The sequence below is a fragment of the Anolis sagrei genome, chromosome 1 (assembly GCF_037176765.1).
Source record: "Anolis sagrei isolate rAnoSag1 chromosome 1, rAnoSag1.mat, whole genome shotgun sequence".
Lineage (NCBI taxonomy): Eukaryota > Metazoa > Chordata > Lepidosauria > Squamata > Dactyloidae > Anolis > Anolis sagrei.
In genome coordinates, this window is record NC_090021.1 from 199702002 (window position 1) to 199719707 (window position 17706).

The 17706-nt window shown below is 40.4% G+C and overlaps 1 protein-coding gene across 2 annotated transcripts in view; it reads right to left on the minus strand.

The window, feature by feature from the left end:
- The window catches only part of PSMD14 (proteasome 26S subunit, non-ATPase 14), a 59194-nt gene that overhangs the window by 25673 nt on the left and 15815 nt on the right, over positions 1-17706 (minus strand). For both annotated transcript variants that reach the window (XM_060777806.2, XM_060777798.2), the window contains exons 4-7: positions 8567-8638; positions 5005-5124; positions 1171-1241; positions 85-235 (exon numbers count right to left, since the gene is read on the minus strand). In XM_060777806.2, the coding sequence (XP_060633789.1) occupies positions 85-235; positions 1171-1241; positions 5005-5124; positions 8567-8638 (414 nt within the window). The remainder of the gene's footprint in view (positions 1-84; positions 236-1170; positions 1242-5004; positions 5125-8566; positions 8639-17706) is intronic.

A 17706-nucleotide genomic window follows, 5' to 3' on the forward strand; every position in this document is an offset into this window, starting at 1 on the left:
AAGGGTTACACAGGAGATTAATTCAAAACTCACTGAAACAGATATGTTGGGCACACACAATTTTAATAGAAATGAACAACATACCTTTCCTTTTACGCTCTGGATGGGATCCACTACTACAGCTACAGCTCTTTCTGACAGGGCTTCAAAACTCTGTTGTGTGTTGATATCCACACCAGACAACCAACAGCCAAAGCCAGGATGACTGTGATACCAGCCAACAACCATCTCAGGTCTAAAACAAAGAAGTCATCCAGAGATTCAAGACCACTTGCAACATAAAATACGAACAGTGACAATGGAGCAAGACCATTTTCAGTATTGCAAGAAAACATGTAGGTGAGAGGGGGGAAAAGCCCCAACCGAAGCCATGAATTAATGCTCACCAAATTATGGTCAAAACATGAAAATGTGCTGAAGGAGTGCTATCATTAAGGGATGAATATTAACATCAGTAGGTCAGGTTCTCAGCTTTTCACCCTGTTACCACACCTTCCGATTCAGTTTTTACCCTTTCAGCACTTCAGTAAATAACTGTTCTAACTCACTGGCGCCCAAAGTTGGTTTTTCACGGCAGAATGTCCATTTCAGACATGGACGACAGGAAGAAGCGACGGGAAAAGATTAAATATCAATTAAACCGCAGCAGTGGGGCTAGGAACTTGGTCAAAAAGCAATTTGCACTGTTCTGCTCAGCTGTTGAATCTTTTGCTAACATTAATTTTGTAGTTTTTGCTGTGGTACAAAAATCTGAGCAAGCAGATGACAACTGTTGAGAGAACCCAAGCACAGCCACAAAATTTGCTTAAATATTTCCATGACTGTTCATCAGGAAACCTTTAGTGTGGTGTAAAGGGGCATTATGGCTGGGGAGCTAGCATGGAAATAGTCTCTTTTGTTCTATATTAGTACATATGTACATAAATTGTCATGGAATGAAGGAGTCCCACTTCCTCAAAAACAATTAGAACCTGAAAGTACTCAGTCGGAAGCACTCTATTGGGTTAATGGGTTAAATAAAACCCCATTGTTGGACTTATGCATCAAGTTGCCTTAGTTGCACAAGACAGAAAAAAATCACTTTAGCTTTGATACCAGAAGACAATCGAACAGGAAACTAGGGTTTGCATGTACACTACTAGCTTTTTAAAAAGGCAAAAAGTTCCTTACCTTCCAGTTTGCTTTAGCATATCCAACATTTTAGCTTGAAAAACAGGATCGACTGCTTCTACACTGACCCCCTACATTTGGAGATAGATTGACAATAACAGTTATAGACATAGATTACCTAGAACATATAGTTAATTAACAAACTTTTCACAATCACTTTTTTTAAAAAAAAAACAGACATAATGATATGAATACAAACATATTAGTCCCTATGAACTCATTCATCATAACTAAACTTCAGCCTGATTTCAGTACAGCCATAATATGGCGAACTTAGTCTGGGTCTAGGCCAACAGTTTCTGTGTCATACTGACTAGCCAATCTGATTTCATTTATGACATAAGTTAATTATACAGGTTTATAAAATGTCATAAATGTGAATATTTTAAATAAAGCAAACAGCAGAAATATCTCTTAGTGCATGTATTCTGGTGTCAGAAGCTTGGGGCATGTCGCCCATCCACAATTGGAAGTCAATACATTGTTCTGTTGAGTTTTCATGCCTTTGGTATACTCCCATCTCAGTTTCAAATGTATATGTGGTGATTAGACATCTTCTATAATCAGCAATGCAAATGTTAGCAAGAAAAATAGTTCAATGAATTTACATCTAAGTCTGATTATGATATAAATTAACAAGACTACTCAAGACCTTGAGGTTCTAGGGCCCTCCAGATGTTTTGGATTTCAACTCCCACAATTCCTAACAGCCCAGTAGGCTGCTAGGAATTGTGGTAGCTGAAGTCCAAAACACCTGGAGGAGGGCCCAAGTTTGCCCATGCCTGTTCTAGTGTATCTCACAACACAGAAGAGACCAACATAGACTCACATTTTTTCTCCTCCACATCCTACACTATCAAATGATGGTTCTGATAATAATACCAGTCAAAGACTTCTCCTTCCTGAAATAAGTGCTGGCATTTGCTAAGTGGATGAAGTAAAGTTTACCCTACTGTTTTGGAACAGCAATGAATACATGACATCTGACAGGATATAAGTGAGAATTCATTAACAAGCCTATTCTGTAACACTGATAGTGACGAAGAAACAATGCACCTCCATCATCCTGCAACCTTGAGATACTCTCTTATGGAGCTCTTCAAACTGCCTAGGTCATTTTTCACCTCAGGGCAAATACAAAGGAAACTTCTCTGACTTATTTTTGGCTTGTACTTAACAGTGAAAGTTATCAGATCCTCTTAAAAGTATAGAGATTTACATTTTTGGGTCATGATTCACTAGACAAATTTAATTTGATTATGCTTTCACGCCAACAAAGAAACTGGTAATGTAACTGACTACATTTTTTAGCACTGCTTTGTTGTGCTAATAAGATCTAAGAAGAAAAGGAAAATGATGAATTGTATACAGAAAGGACTTCTCTGAAAGAGGAAACATTTCTATCCATTTTGAAGGAAACATACCCAATGGGGAGGAATGCTGGAATTACATTTCTCTCTCTACCCCTCTCTCTCTCTCACACCCCTCATTTAAAGGATCAATTTTCAGTTTGGGAGTTCTGACAGATACATCTTTGTCACTGGAGACAATCACAGAAAACAATTTCTGTTATCTCTTAAATTTATTTAACAACAGCTTCTTCTAAAGAAATAGTAGGCCTGGGCCCAAATCTGTTTGAATGAAAATTATTTGCAATATTCAGTGGTCCGTTTCATATAATTTCCGAAAACAGAATGGGGAGGAGGGAGCCGTAAAGCCCAGCAAAACGGATTAAGAGAGCTAGATTTTATCAGTTACTGGAGATGAGAGAGTTAAGTCTGCAATATACCTGAGGCAGAGCCTGCCATGGGACTCCTGGAAAAGATGGAATTATTGATTTTTTTCCCTCCCCTGGCAGCAGCAGCATCTATCCATTTCTTTTTGAAGAGTTTCCTAGGCTCCTCCTCTAGAGAGGGTCCTGCTGGGAAATCGCTTTCCCAGCAGCACTTGCATGGAGCGGGCACTGATAAAGTCTCTGAGCATGATGGGAATTGAAGTTTTTCTCTCTCTGTTTCAGTCAATAAAAAGCCAGTTGTGTCAATGCTCTGATTGGCTAAGAATGGACACAACTGGCAACTACAATTCTCAGAACCCTCTCTTGCAGTTTGTCCTATTTTTTAAAAAAATGTTATGGTAAAAACATAAAGTAATTCTAAAAAATCAGTAGATTGGTAAATTCTTTTGAAACTTAGCAGGTATGTAGTTGTAAATGGGGTCTAAAACTAAGATAGGTTTCATGCAGGCAGACTTTAAAATGATCGAGGAGTGAACCTTTAAAGTTTCCCATTGGCCTAATTTTTGCCAAATGAAAATGGCAACACCCCTCCCGATTTAACTTCCTGGTAAGCAGAATGAGGGGTTAGCCGACAATGAACCCCAAAATGGCATGCCTTTTGGCCAAATTGCACACCTCTAAAAAACAGAGGTCAGGAACAATTTTCTATGGCTTCATAAGCTCTCAATTACTGCAGTGTACTGCGCCTGAGATTGTCTTTGAAGACTTCTCAAAAAACTTCAGTTTGCGCAAAATGCAGCTAAAATCCAGACTGGCTGTAAAGAACATAAAAGCTTTCGGACATATCTAAAATTTCCCTGCTGTCATGTTTGAAAATGCCCAAATCTTACTCTAGGCTGTTTTTGAGTCTTGCTGTCACAAGAGTAACTGAAGAGAAAAATATTTTGTTTATGTTAGGGCTCCTCTTCATAAAGAAGTTCACCTGGCAGCAACACTGAGATCATTTCAATGTCAGGAGAAGACATTTTCATTTCCTCAGACTAATCTTAGGGTTTTTTTATACCTTTTTTATCATCTTACGGCTGTACTCACATGATTTTACTGCCTTCCCATTTATATTTTCAAATCAAGCAAACAAGCACAAATATAAAAATAATAACTACATCCAGCTTTTTATTCTTCAAAGCCATGGCACCATTATCCTAAAGTGTAGCATAGAAATGTAGGCACAGTTGTGCCAGATTATGCTGAAGGTCTGCCTAATCTAGTATTTTATTCACACAGCGGCCAACCAGTTTTTAAAATGGGAAACCTGCCAGCAGGCACAAGTGTAAATGCGCTCTCTGTCTCATGTTCCCCAGCAATTGAGATGGAATATTGTCTCTGATGCAAGAGGTGATGTACAACCATTCTGATGATGGATGCAGAATAACATGGATTTGGTATACATCTTGTAATGTACAAGTCTTCAGAAGACTTCTAATTCAGAGTCCCAAATCCTGTCTCAACAGAACTGATGCACTCAAGCAGCAATTCTGTCCAATGTGGTGGTGTGGTCTGAATGTTTGATTACAACTTCAAAATAACAGGATTCAAAACCTGTTCAGCTACATGAACACACTCAGAGGCCATGGATAAGTTACACTCTCTCAGGCTTTGAGGAAGGCAATGAAAATCTCCTCTGAAGAAATCTTGCCAAGAAAAACTAATAATAAGGTGTCATATGCTGAAACAGACTTGAAGTCACACAACATAAATAATTATTTAAATTAAAAATAATTTTCTAATAGGAATGTCTACAACAAGGTTTACTCAACAAATTCTGAATAGATGTTTAGAAGTCTAATTATTGATAAAATATAGTATAAGTTTGATCTTATGGTCACTAATATTTACAACAGGCTTACAAGCTGTATAGTTAAGTTCCAAACACGTAATTAGAAAATATTACATGGAACATCACATTTTTTTGGACCTGGATATTTGCATTCCAGCCATCAGCATCTATTTCACAACTATTATGTATGTGGGGGAACAACAACATTGACACACACTTATCTGGTATGACACCACACATTTACTCACTAAAGAGTACTCACCGTTCCTGACTGTGGCATAGCAAACACATCAATCACTCTGACAGTATAGTCGTCAACAAATTCTCCAAGCATCAGCCCCATAACTTCCATAGGGACACCAGCTCGACCATGCTTCAGCATCTGGGAAATATTAGATTTTAATGAAATACCCTGGAATTTACTTTTTTCTATTACACCTTCACACATTTAGAATTGTAATGTGTTATGCATAGTTGCATTTTTTGAAGACAAACAGATCTGGCTTCCCTGCACATTTGCTAAATACATTATAGTTTCTTACACAAGATACGGTAAACCTCTGGCCTACAGGCCCAATTTAGCCCAAAGAGGTCTGCGAGCCTCTCAAGTCCAGCCCCTGTCCCTTTTCTAATGCTGGAGGAATCTCTAATGTTATCTCCACTCAGCAATTCAAGGCAAAATAAAGAAAAAGTACAGTGAATGAAGAACATGTACCCTTAACCGGTGTCTGGAGATGCACCTTTCCCGTGTGCTACCTGGATTCATAACAGTTAATCAGCAATATCAAAAAGGGGTGTGCTTCACACATAGAAAATAATTCCAATTGGGACATGAAGCAAGACATGAAGAGATGCAAAATATGACAGGAACCTGGAGCTGCCCCTCCAAGGACAAAGAAGGCCTGTTCATCATGCAGACAGAAATACACACTACAGGGAAAACACAAGTTTCCAGATTTCCCTCAGGTTAATAAGAAATCACAAGACTCTACCTCTCCCGCCCATAAAGATTCTCCATTCCTGCCACCCAGACTCAAAGTAATTCAAAAGCCTGACTGCTTAAGGAAATGGGATGGTAAACAGTTGTTGAAATTTGGGTAGCCAGAATCTTAGTGATACCATTAAAAAGAAGAGATATGCGTGATGTGTTAAAAACAGTAGTGTAACAGTCCTTCCAATAATGATTCATGTCTTCCAGTACTTATGTACTCAATACTGTACAACCTAAGAGAGGTATTAGCAAACTTGGACACTCACAATGTTTGTAAATGGTGGTTTGGTGAGTGGGGGAAGCAAAACTGAATAGTAGGAGGAACTGAGACAGAAAAAAATTAGGAAAACAGGATAGGGTTGCTGAAAAAGAAAAGTGAAAAAGGAAGTACAGCTATCACAGCGTCCAGATAGGTCACTTCTACTTTCACACTGGGAAGGTAGCAGGAAGAAAAATTTGCTTGAGAAAACTCAACCTGAAAATAATTCAGTGTAAATTTATTTATTTATTATTTATTAGATGCACTTATTGACCGCCATTCTCAGCCCTTACGGGCGACTCATGGCGGTGTACAGTACACATAAAAAGACAGTTACAGAGGCCAGTATCAACAACATATGACTATACAACAAATACAAACTACATAAAAATCCGCTTCATCTCTTAGTAGAATCATAGCCAGTCTCATTTTCCTTATACCATTCCAGTTCTCATTATCGTAATGTTGTTGCTTAGCACTTAATTAAATGCCCTCTCGAACAGCCAGGTCTTAAGGCTTTTTCGAAAGGACATGAGGGAGGGCGCCTGTCTGATGTGTGCCGGGAGAGTGTTCCACAGCCGGGGGGCCACCACCGAGAAGGCCCTCTCCCTCGTCCCCGCCAGCCGTGCCTGTGATGCAGGCGGGATCGAGAGAAGGGCCTCCCCAGACGATCTCAAGGTCCTCGTCGGCTCGTAGGCCAAGATGCGGTCAGAAAGGTATTTTGGGCCGGAACCGTTTAGGGCTTTGTAGGCCAAGACCAGCACCTTGAATTGGGTCCGGTAGCAAATCGGCAGCCAGTGGAGCTGGGACAACAAGGGCGTTGTGTGCTCCCTGCTACCCGCTCCAGTTAGTAACATGGCTGCCGCACGCTGGACCAGCTGAAGCTTCCGGGCCGTCTTCAAGGGCAGCCCCACGTAGAGAGCGTTGCAGTAATCCAGGCGGGATGTGACAAGAGCGTGTACCACCGTGGCCAAGTCAGACTTCCCGAGATACGGGCGCAGCTGGCGCACGAGCCTAAGCTGTGCAAATGCTCCCCTGGTCACCGCTGAAACCTGGGGATCCAGGCTCAACGATGAGTCCAGGGTCACACCCAGGCTGCGAACCTGCGCCTTCAAGGGGAGTGCGACCCCATCCAGCACAGGCTGTAACCCTATATCCCGTTCAGCCTTGCGACTGACCAGGAGTACCTCTGTCTTGTCTGGATTTAGTTTCAGTTTGTTCGCCCTCATCCAGACCGTTACAGCGGCCAGGCACCGGTTCAGGACCTCGACAGCCTCCTTAGTAGCAGGTGGGAAGGAGTGACAGAGTTGGACATCATCTGCGTACAGATGACACCGCACCCCGAAACTCCGGATGATCTCACCCAGCGGCTTCATGTAGATGTTAAACAGCATGGGGGACAGTATGGAACCCTGTGGCACCCCACAAGTCAAAGGTTGTGGTGCGGAACAGGAGTCCCCCAATGACACCTTCTGGGTGCGACCCTCCAGAAATGACCGGAGCCACCGCAAAGCAATGCCTCCAAGACCCATTTCCGCAAGGCGCAGCAGAAGGATACCGTGGTCGACGGTATCGAAGGCCGCTGAGAGGTCCAGGAGCACCAACAGGGACACACTCCCCCTGTCTAGCTCCCGGCGCAGATCATCCACTAAGGCGACCAAGACAGTCTCGGTACCATGCCCCGGTCTGAAACCAGACTGTGCCGGATCCAGATAATCCGTGTCTCTCAAGAATACCTGGAGTTGTGAGGCCACCACGCTTTCCATGACTTTGCCCAAAAAGGGGAGATTGGAAACAGGCCGAAAGTTGTCCAATTTAGTGGGGTCCAGTGATGGCTTCTTCAACAGCGGCTTTATAATAGCCTGTTTTAGGCTCGCTGGAATCTTGCCTTCCCGAAGGGAGGCATTCACCACCACTGTTACCCACTCGGCCAATCCCCCTCTGGCCTCTCTCAGAAGCCAGGATGGGCAGGGGTCTAGGATGGACGTGGTGGGCCTCATTCCTCCAAGTATCTTGTCCACATCCTCGGGTTTCACAAACTGAAAAGAATCCAACAAAATAGGACAAGCAGGTGCTCTCGTTACATCCACAGAGTCTGCATCTAACGCGGCGTCCAGCCCAGAACGGATCAAGGCGACTTTGTCTGCGAAGAACCGAGCAAATGCTTCACAGCGCGCGACCGAATTGTCAGGGCTCCCACCTGCAGAGGCGGGAGTAAATGTTACTTGATACCACTATTCACTGCTACCTCTCCAAGACCTCTTAAATATGGAGACAAATTAAAATAGAGGGAAAGAATGGAAAAGCAGGATGAGAATGGAAAAAAGAACAGCATAATTAATATGAAGATGACAGAGGTGTTTCATCCTCTGATACCAAGAACTGAAGAACCTTCCCTCCTAATCCTATATGCCCAATGCAGAGTTTTATGCTTTGCCTCAGGCAGATGTGGACAACTCTCACAATATCCAGCCACAAAGAATTGCTGGACATGTAGTCTAAAACATCTGAAGGTCCCCCATTATTGTTATCAGCAATGCTCTCTGCAGTGTCATTCAAATAAAATACACTTACCTTCAAAAGCGCAAGAGAAGAGATGTAAACCTGTTCAGCAGTGTCCACTGCAGGAGCATCAGTAGGAGGTCCCTGGGAAAAGAGGTAACAAAACACTATGTCTCCTATTTTCGCATGTTATTTTAAACACTAAATATACTTTATTTTAGGATGAAAATACAGCATTTTTAATTGAATAGTGACTCAGGATCTCTCATCTCATATTTCTTATATCATACTCTTCTCTAAGTAGTTCCCAAATGATCAGAGGTAGCACCTGAGTGGCAAGAAACTACTGTACTTATGTAAAAGATGCATGGTGTTTGTATGCTGTACATACAGATGTATACAACTCATATGTCCCTATTCAAACTTTGCCCATCTTAAACTCACTGTGACGCCCTCAGTGAGACCCCCCCCCCCCCCGGCCTGAGCATCTCACCTTCTTTATTGGACTGCTATAGGGATTACAAAACCAATAAATGTTGCCAATGTTTTATCACACCATATAAATGAAGTCACAACGATTTCCATCATTACAAGTGCAAGTACTTCTCTACATAAACTAGTTTTCCAATGCTTGGGTATTTCAGCATCCAATCAAGAGTAGTAACAAAACAAAACACATATATACACACAAAACAGTGTGTTCAGTGTGCACAAACACACACGTGCTACCTACAAATTAACTACATGTTTCTTACAGTGGTGTGAATATAAGTGCTGCTGGGTTAGCATGATTAACTGGCACCGGCACAAACACAATTTCCCTTTGCTGCATCAGTTTTCAGCTAAAGAAGACTTGAAGAGAAAGGCTACAGAAGCACTTTGCAGACCCACTGGTGCAGCGAGAGAAAAATGGACCTCCAATCCCTAGGCAGGGAAGCTGTGAACAAAATACTCTGCTCTTTGCTTCATGAGTAGCTAATAAAAAATTAGCACAATTGTCCCAGGTGTGAATGACGACAGAGGCCAAGACTGTGTATCGCTCAAGTACAAATGCCAACTATAACATATGAGAGTAAAAATTATGCCCTTCCTGGGAAGCAAGGCACTTCCTGCCGTTGGCAACAGTGGTAGCAAAATCTTTCCCTAAAAATGCTATGCAAATCTAATTTAATTCCAAAGAGAAGAGCCACGATATTCTGATCATTTAACGACAAAGCATTTTTTTAAAGTAGCTGCATCCTGCTTCTCTCATATACATTTAAAGTAGATTTCACAACTATGAAGCAGTAAAGCATAATATATACATTAGGAATCCCTTGAACCTCAATGTTTGTAAACAGAAATTTTAAAATATTCTAATAATGGTTATTCAGAGTGTTCCTTAATAAGAATGATAACCCATAGGATCATAAACATTTTAGTTCAGCAGACACTCCTCTATTGAAGTTCTGAGTATTAATGTTCAATTAACATCCATGGCTTTGAATATTTCTATGAAGAGACGCTTCTTGTCAGACACTATGAAATCATTGCCACCATATGTAGGTCTCAAGGAGCTGTGGGGAAACTGGCATTCGTCAGGCAATGTATAGTGGCCAGTGCCATTACGATCCTTTCCAGAAATGTAAGGGAAACAAATGAAGGGAATAAGAAGACATGGCCTACAGTAGAAAAAGATTTGGCACAACATCCTCGATGAGGATGGAACCTATTTTTAGTACAACATTAAGAGGGTAAGAGCAATGAGAAAAGAAAATTGTGACATTTTAGTCAATAGAGAAAGCTCTTAAGACAGGGGACTTTTCGTGTCCATTAGAAAACTCCCTCCATTAAGGGAAAACAGCAAGAGTTATTTCTCCAAGCTCCTTAGAAAGCCCCACAGTTTTACTAACTATTTTGAATGATTCTTCCAATTTATGCTTTATGCTACTGCTAGAACCGACTTCAATACTTGTACATGGTCAGGACTCTGTTTGTTGCTTGTTGACTTATGGTGACCGCTATGAATTTCACAGGGTAAGGAGTACTCAGAGATGGCTTGCCAGTTCCTTCCTCTGAAATATAACCTACAGCACCTGGTATTTGTTGATGGTCTCCCACCCAAGTACAAACCAGGGCTGACTCTGTTTAGCTTCCAAGATCAGTCAGGACCTGCCACCCCAGACGAGTGCATCATTGCTGAACCTCCTGAAAAATGCCTCTGAGGTATTCAATACACACGCGCACACACGCACACACACACACTTAAGGAAGAATGACACTTCCTACCTTCTAGGTCTTTACACATTATCGCTTTGCCCTCACTGGTGTTCACAGTATCTCTTAATTTAGCAGCAAATTGTTAATATGCAAGCACACACTATTCCCTCTTCTAGATTATTAAAAATGCTAAACAAAACTTCCCTGAGGTACTTTATACCACAGAGTGTATTTAACTAGTTTATTCTAAGCTCTACTTTCCAATATTCAAATTAGCAATGAACCAACTAAATAATCAATTCTCTCTGTTGTGCTTAGTGAGAACACTCCCAAATGCTATACAACCAGAAGAATATATTTCCATATTAATTTTGGAAATATGTTCTATTACACATGTGAATATAATTAGAACAGATCTGTGCAAGTAATCTTAACAACATCCATGAAAACTACAAAAGAGAAAGTAGTTTCAGAACTACAGCAAAGATGTAACTCCACTGATACCTAAGCACTTGAAGTCTGAAGCAGAAAAGTGAATGACAAAGTAAACAAAGAAAATTCACATATTACAAACCTAGACAAAATCACATACACTGAAGCCGATTCTTCAAAATGCCCTCAAGAACAATGCCCAAGGAACACATTTGGCAAATGGAAATGGATATTTTGGTCAATTACTTTGCATTCTCCCCTCCATGTCTGCAAATTATATATGTATCTCTAATCCAAAACTGTTAGAAGGTCTTGTGAGCCTCCCTCCCTCACTTGCATTTACCCCTCAGCAAAGTTAATGAAGGCGCAGAGAGGCTGAATGCTGAGTTGTAAGGTTATATATCAAACCTCATCTGCCAATCATTTTCTATTTTAACCAGTAACCTACAAGGTGACAAAAAATAAATATACCTCTCCCTGATATACCAGATGTATCATATTCCCCTGAGACTCAATGTGCTAATATCACCACCATGGAATGGAAGTGAACCAAACCCATATACATTTGATCCTTCCCTTAAAAGTAAAATCAGCCATAAAAAGCCAGGAAGAAGCAAACAAACACAGTAAGAAGTTATTTTCTACCTAATGCACACACACACACACACAAAAAAGGGGGGGGGGGGTTAGGCTGTAGAAATCAATCCTGATTATATTTTTAAGAGACGAAACAGATGCTTCTTTCTGACTAAACTGTCTACCAAGTGTTAGTCAGTGAACTGACCTGCCTTCAGGGCAATCGTATCAGCCATAAGCCACATCAATCATTTCTTTTAAGCCATCACTTTCTAGTCAATGTTGGATTTAAGGTAGGCATGCATAATCAAAACGCATTTCTTTTATCTTCATTTAGTGATGCAAAAATGTTTCAAGGGCTCTAAAAGAAAAGAGATCAGGCAATCGAGTGGCCAATCAATCAAATGAGGTTAAAACGAGATGCTGCTTTTCTTTAGGAGCATTCAAATATGATTCAGCTATAAAAGCTGTGACTTTTCCTTGGGCAGCCCTTGTTGACTAAGTGTTAAAAAAGGCATTTGCCATTATAACAGCATAAAACTAACACCTCAAAGTGTTACCTACTCAGGCCTTTTAGCAAATTTGTTAACACTTTTAGGTATATTACTCCACCTTTCCTTTAGTGTGAACTGGTATCAATTATTTAGCCAGTTTTATTATGTTATTAGAATACCTGCTGATTAACCATGAATCAATGTGTCATTTTACAACACTGCCCTTCATGTGGACCATAGATTTCTTGATAACGTGATATAATCGTAAGCAACTGAAAAAAAAAACCCTCTAACAAATAAAAACACCTAAACTATAAAGAAACATTTGTCAGCTATGTCTGGATATTATCTCCAGCACCATCTTAGGCCTTTAAAAGTTTTTTTTTTTAAAGTTCTGAAAACCATTAAAAATCTGAGGCTATTTTGGATGCTACTGTCATTATGAAGGAAATCTCTGCCCTTAAAACTCTTGCATCCAAGGACCAAGGATTAGATCTGCTACCATCTCTAACCTTTATTTTTACAATCAAACCCTTTAAAATATAAACACAACAAAACAGGCACAAGCAAATGTACAACTATCCAACACTGTCATGTTTATTCTTAACCATCAAAGTAAAAAAAGGAACCTTTTAATACTTAATTCTGTGAGTATTAAACAAGTAGTGTGAAAAACAAGATGCATGTAAACTATTTCTACTGCCTCTGCTTCAATGACTAGCTGAGACAACCTGTTATAGGAGGTGTTAATTGGCAATAGGAGTGCAAGTCAGAAGCATGTTCCCCATCGTCCTAACCCAGCAAGGCTAGGTCATTAAAGTGGAAATGAATTCTTTCATGCTGACTTAACTCTTGGAGTGCAGATTTTCAGCTGTTACACCTATAGACAATTGAGAGCGCGTGTTATTTCAGAGGGTAGGGAAAAACCACCCGCCTCTTTAAAGAACCATTGTGTTATGTATACATTATGTTATTGTGTACTACAAATCACTGTAAGAGCACCTAAGGGTTAACACACACTTCTCATATGCAGATTTACAACTAAGGACGAATAATATATTTCAAGAGACATTGTGGTTTGTCTACTTGTATGGGAAAAGAAGGCAACAAGCAGCTTTCCCAAACAAAGATAAATGGTGATTAACATCCAACTGCAGATTTGGGTCAGATCCCATAAGTAGCTGATATAAAGCAGAACAGTACAAATGTCTTAATCTGTGGGTAACTATATCTATTAGCAGGGGCGGCTCAACCCATTACGCAAAGTAAGCATTTGCAGTATAGTTGATTTTGCCCAGGGGCGCTCTTGAGGCGCTCTTGGGGGAAAATAGACCTTGACATATGCGAGTTGTAGTTACTGGGATGTATAGTTCACCTACAATCAAAGAGCATTCAGAACTCTACCAATGATGGAATTGAACCAAATATGGCACACAGAACTCCCACGACGAACAGAAAATATATATCAGTGATTGGTTGGTAGAGGTGCCAAAATACTGTTTGCTTACCATTGAAAATTATCTAGGGCCACCTCTGTCTATTAGCAACAGCAAGGCAGGGGGAATTTTGGTTGTGTTTAAAACTAAGAATGAATCTTAACACTAGTGTGGGGACAAGGGGGAAAAAGAGTCAAATTTCCTTTCCGTTTAGAATTATTATAATCGTTCAGCTTAATCTAGGTTACAGAACTGCTCCAAGAATACATTGGGAGTGGGGAGAGAAGTGATTCACCTAGCTCTGTTTTGGTCAGATCTCACCTGGAATAGTACCATGTCCAGGTGTGCACACTGCAATTCGGGAAGGATATGGACAAGCTGGAATGTGTCCAGAGAAGGGCAACCAAAATGATCAAAGGTATGGAAGTCAAGCCTTACAAAGAGCAGCTTAAGGAGCTATCTATGTTTAGGTTGGAGAAAAGAAGGCTGAGGGGCAACTTTTAAATTGGGAGTGGGGAGAGAAGTGACTCAGCTAGCTCTGTTTTGGTCAGAACTCACCTGGAATAATACTGTGTACAGTTCTACACACCACAATTCAGGAAGGATCAAAGGTTTGGAAGTCAAGCCTTAAGAAGAGCAGCTTAAGGAGTTGTGTGTGTTTAGCTTGGAGAAGAGAAGGTTGAGGAGTGACTTTTAATTTTTGAAAGGATGTCATATTGGGCAAGCTTGTTTTCTGCTCTAAAGGCTAGGACTCAAGAAACAGATTAAAATCACAGGAAAAGAGATCCTTCCTAATACTTAGGCAGAATGTCTTGATGGTCAGAGCTGTGCAACAGTAGAATATGCTGCTTGGGAATATGGTGGACTTTTCTTATCTGGAGATGTTTAAATAGAGGTTGAATGCCATCTATAAAGAGTGTTCTGCGTATTCCTGCATGGCAGAATGTGGCTGGACTGGATGGCCCTTGGAAGACCCTTCTACACTGTGATATAATTCAGATTATCAAAGCAGATGATCCAGATGATCCACTTTGAAGGAACATCTTGAGAAACTGCAAGTTGCTTCTGGTGTGAGAGAATTAGCTGTCTGCAAGGACATTGCCCAGGGGACGCCTGGATGATTTACCATCGTGTGGGAGGCTTCTCTCAAGTCCCCACATGGGAAGCTGGAGCTGTTAGACAGGAGCTTTCACCCTGCTCCCCGGATTTGAACTGCCGACCTTTCAGTCAGCAGTTCTGCCGGCACAAGGGTTCCACCCATTGCACCACCGGGGGCTCCATTTTGAACTGGATTATGTGAGTCTACACTGCCATATAATCCTGTTCGAAGCAGGTAATCTGGATTTTATATGGCCATGTAGAAGGGGCTGAAGTCTCTTCTAACTCTATAAGCATGTACAGCTCATCTAGCTCAAGGGGCAGAAAGGTAGGCTAAAAGATTAGCATAAAAAGGAGTTTTGAAAATGATTTTGTTCAGTCAAGCCATTTCAAATAATAGAATGTACTGTTACTCTTGGAACCATTTCCTACATATGGCACAAATGGGTAGAATAGTTTCAGATACACTTTTCAACAAATACCTTCTCATAAGTTTCAGGGAAAAATAAGCTAATGTATTTCCAAAAAATAATCTTTATCTGTTTAGAAATTTCAATTTTTTTCCTTTCCCAATAGGAAACATTAAAAATATACCAAAAAGATGACAACTTCGTGCTGATACAGGGCACTCAGACATTTTATCTATCAAAGAAATCTAAAGGGATAATGCTTCAAGGGTTTTCAAATATGAACCATTTACTCTACACTGAACTGAACACTAAAAATGCAAAGTAGTTCCACTGTTTGACTTGAAGAAAACAGTTAAAAGCCTTCCCTTGCCCCCAGAGAAGTGTCTCATGCTATCTAGAGAGGTTGGTGGCAGATATGCCTAAGAATGACATTTACTTTCCAAAACATTTCAAAGGGGATGTGCTAAGAAGTCCATTGACCATAAACACCTGGTCAGTAAGCACAACTGAAAAGCAGAAAATCAAATATCTTGCTTCTCTAGATCAAGGTACTGTAGAATATCATTTTCTAATATATTAGAGAAGATTTTTCATAAGCAGTTATACTAGCAACAAACACAGTTGTACTGCTTTAAGAACATTTGAGCAAAGAATATGCCTCAGAATGATGGTTATGTATGTCTTCTGCTTTGAAACATCAGATTTCAGCACCTCTAAAAGCCTATATAAAGCAATCTATATAAATAAAAATGTCATGTTTATTTGTGGGATTAACATAACTCAAAAACCACTGGACAAATTGACACCAAATTTGGACACAACACACCTATTAGGCCAACAAGGGACCATCACTCATAAAAGCACAGAAGAGACTTAAAAAGCAAAAAACCCTATACACACACACACACACACACACACAAACACACATATATACACAAATATATTCACACAAAAAACACATATACACAGACTGGGCTACAGCAACGCATGGCAAGGGACAGCTAGTAAGCTATGAAAACTGATGGAAGACCACTCACTTTGATGAGAAAAAGTGCAAAAGAAAACAAAAGTATACAAATAAAAGGTTTAAACAGGCTAAAGGAGGATGGGATTCCCTAATTAGCATGACATCACTAAAAACTGACTGAATGTTTTTGGCACAAAAAAAAAACCCTACAAAAAACTGTTTCCGAGGCCACATATGTCGGATTTAATTGCTTTTTTCCCCAAAACAAAATGATACTCATATCCTTAATCATTTAGATCAGTTTTATACTATGGAATTTTTAAAAATGATTTTCACTTCAGAGAGCAATGCCAGCGTTACTGGGATCTTCAATGACATTTAATGCAGATAAAACACTGGGATCAGACAAAGGGCATCTTCTCTGCACAGTACAATGCTTGAGGGATGAGAGGTGGGAACTCAAACCACATTCTATTATATCTCCATCCAAATGGGAGAGACATATTCGGTCCTTCATCTGTCTGAAGGAGGATTTAAAGTTTAAATAAATGTTGGCTAAGCCAAAATATAGGTAAGGTGAATCCCCATCATTTTTAGCATTCAATGTAACCACTACCCTGCCAATTCTCTAGGATAGGTCTATAAAATGACAATTCAAGTCCCTTTTTACTGCCACTGCTGTTTCTACTTACACTATTAATGAAATAAACAGGTCAGGCTGTATGACTCATATGTAAACTGGAAGTCTGTAGTGCTTCTTTCCAAGCACTTAACTCAGTTCCCCTTTACCTCTTGTTAAATGTAACCTCAAAATGGTCTGGACAGAATGGAGGAGTAAAGTAGCCTATGAAGGGATAAATAGTAAATCAATTCAGCCCAATCAAGTAAAGATAGACACAAGGTGAGAAAAGAGAGTGGCAAGTACATGCAAGAAACCAACTGGAAACTATTTTTATTAATGACTTAGATGAAGGGTTAGAAGACATGATCAAGTTTGAAGATGACACCAAATTGGGAGGGATAAGCCAATACTCCAGAAGACAGGAGCAGAATTCAAAATGACCTAAACAGATTAGAGAGATGGGCTCAAACTAACAAAATGAAGTTCACCAGGGACAAATGGAAGATACTCCACTTAGGCAGAAAAAAATGAAATGCAAAGGTACAGAATGAGGAACGCATGGCTCAACAGAAGTACATGTGAAAAAGATCTTGGGAGTCCTTGTGGGCAACAAGTTAAACATGAGCCAATAATGTGATGCAGCAGCTAAAAAGCCAATAGGATTTTGGCCTGCATAAACAGGAGTATAGTGTCTAGATCCAGGGAAGACATGCTACCCCTTTATTCTGCCTTGGTCAGACCACACCTGGAATACTGCGTCCAATCTTGGGCACCGCAATTGAAGGGAGATGTTGACAAGCTGGATGGGTGTCCAGAGGAGAGCGACTCAAAGGGTCAAGAGTCTAGAGAACAAACCGAATGAGGAGTGGTTCAAAGAGCTGGGCATGTTTGGCCTTCAGAAGAGACGGCTGAGAGGAGACATGATGACGGCCATGTATAAATATGTGAGAGGCAGTCATAGGGAGCAGGCTTGTTTTC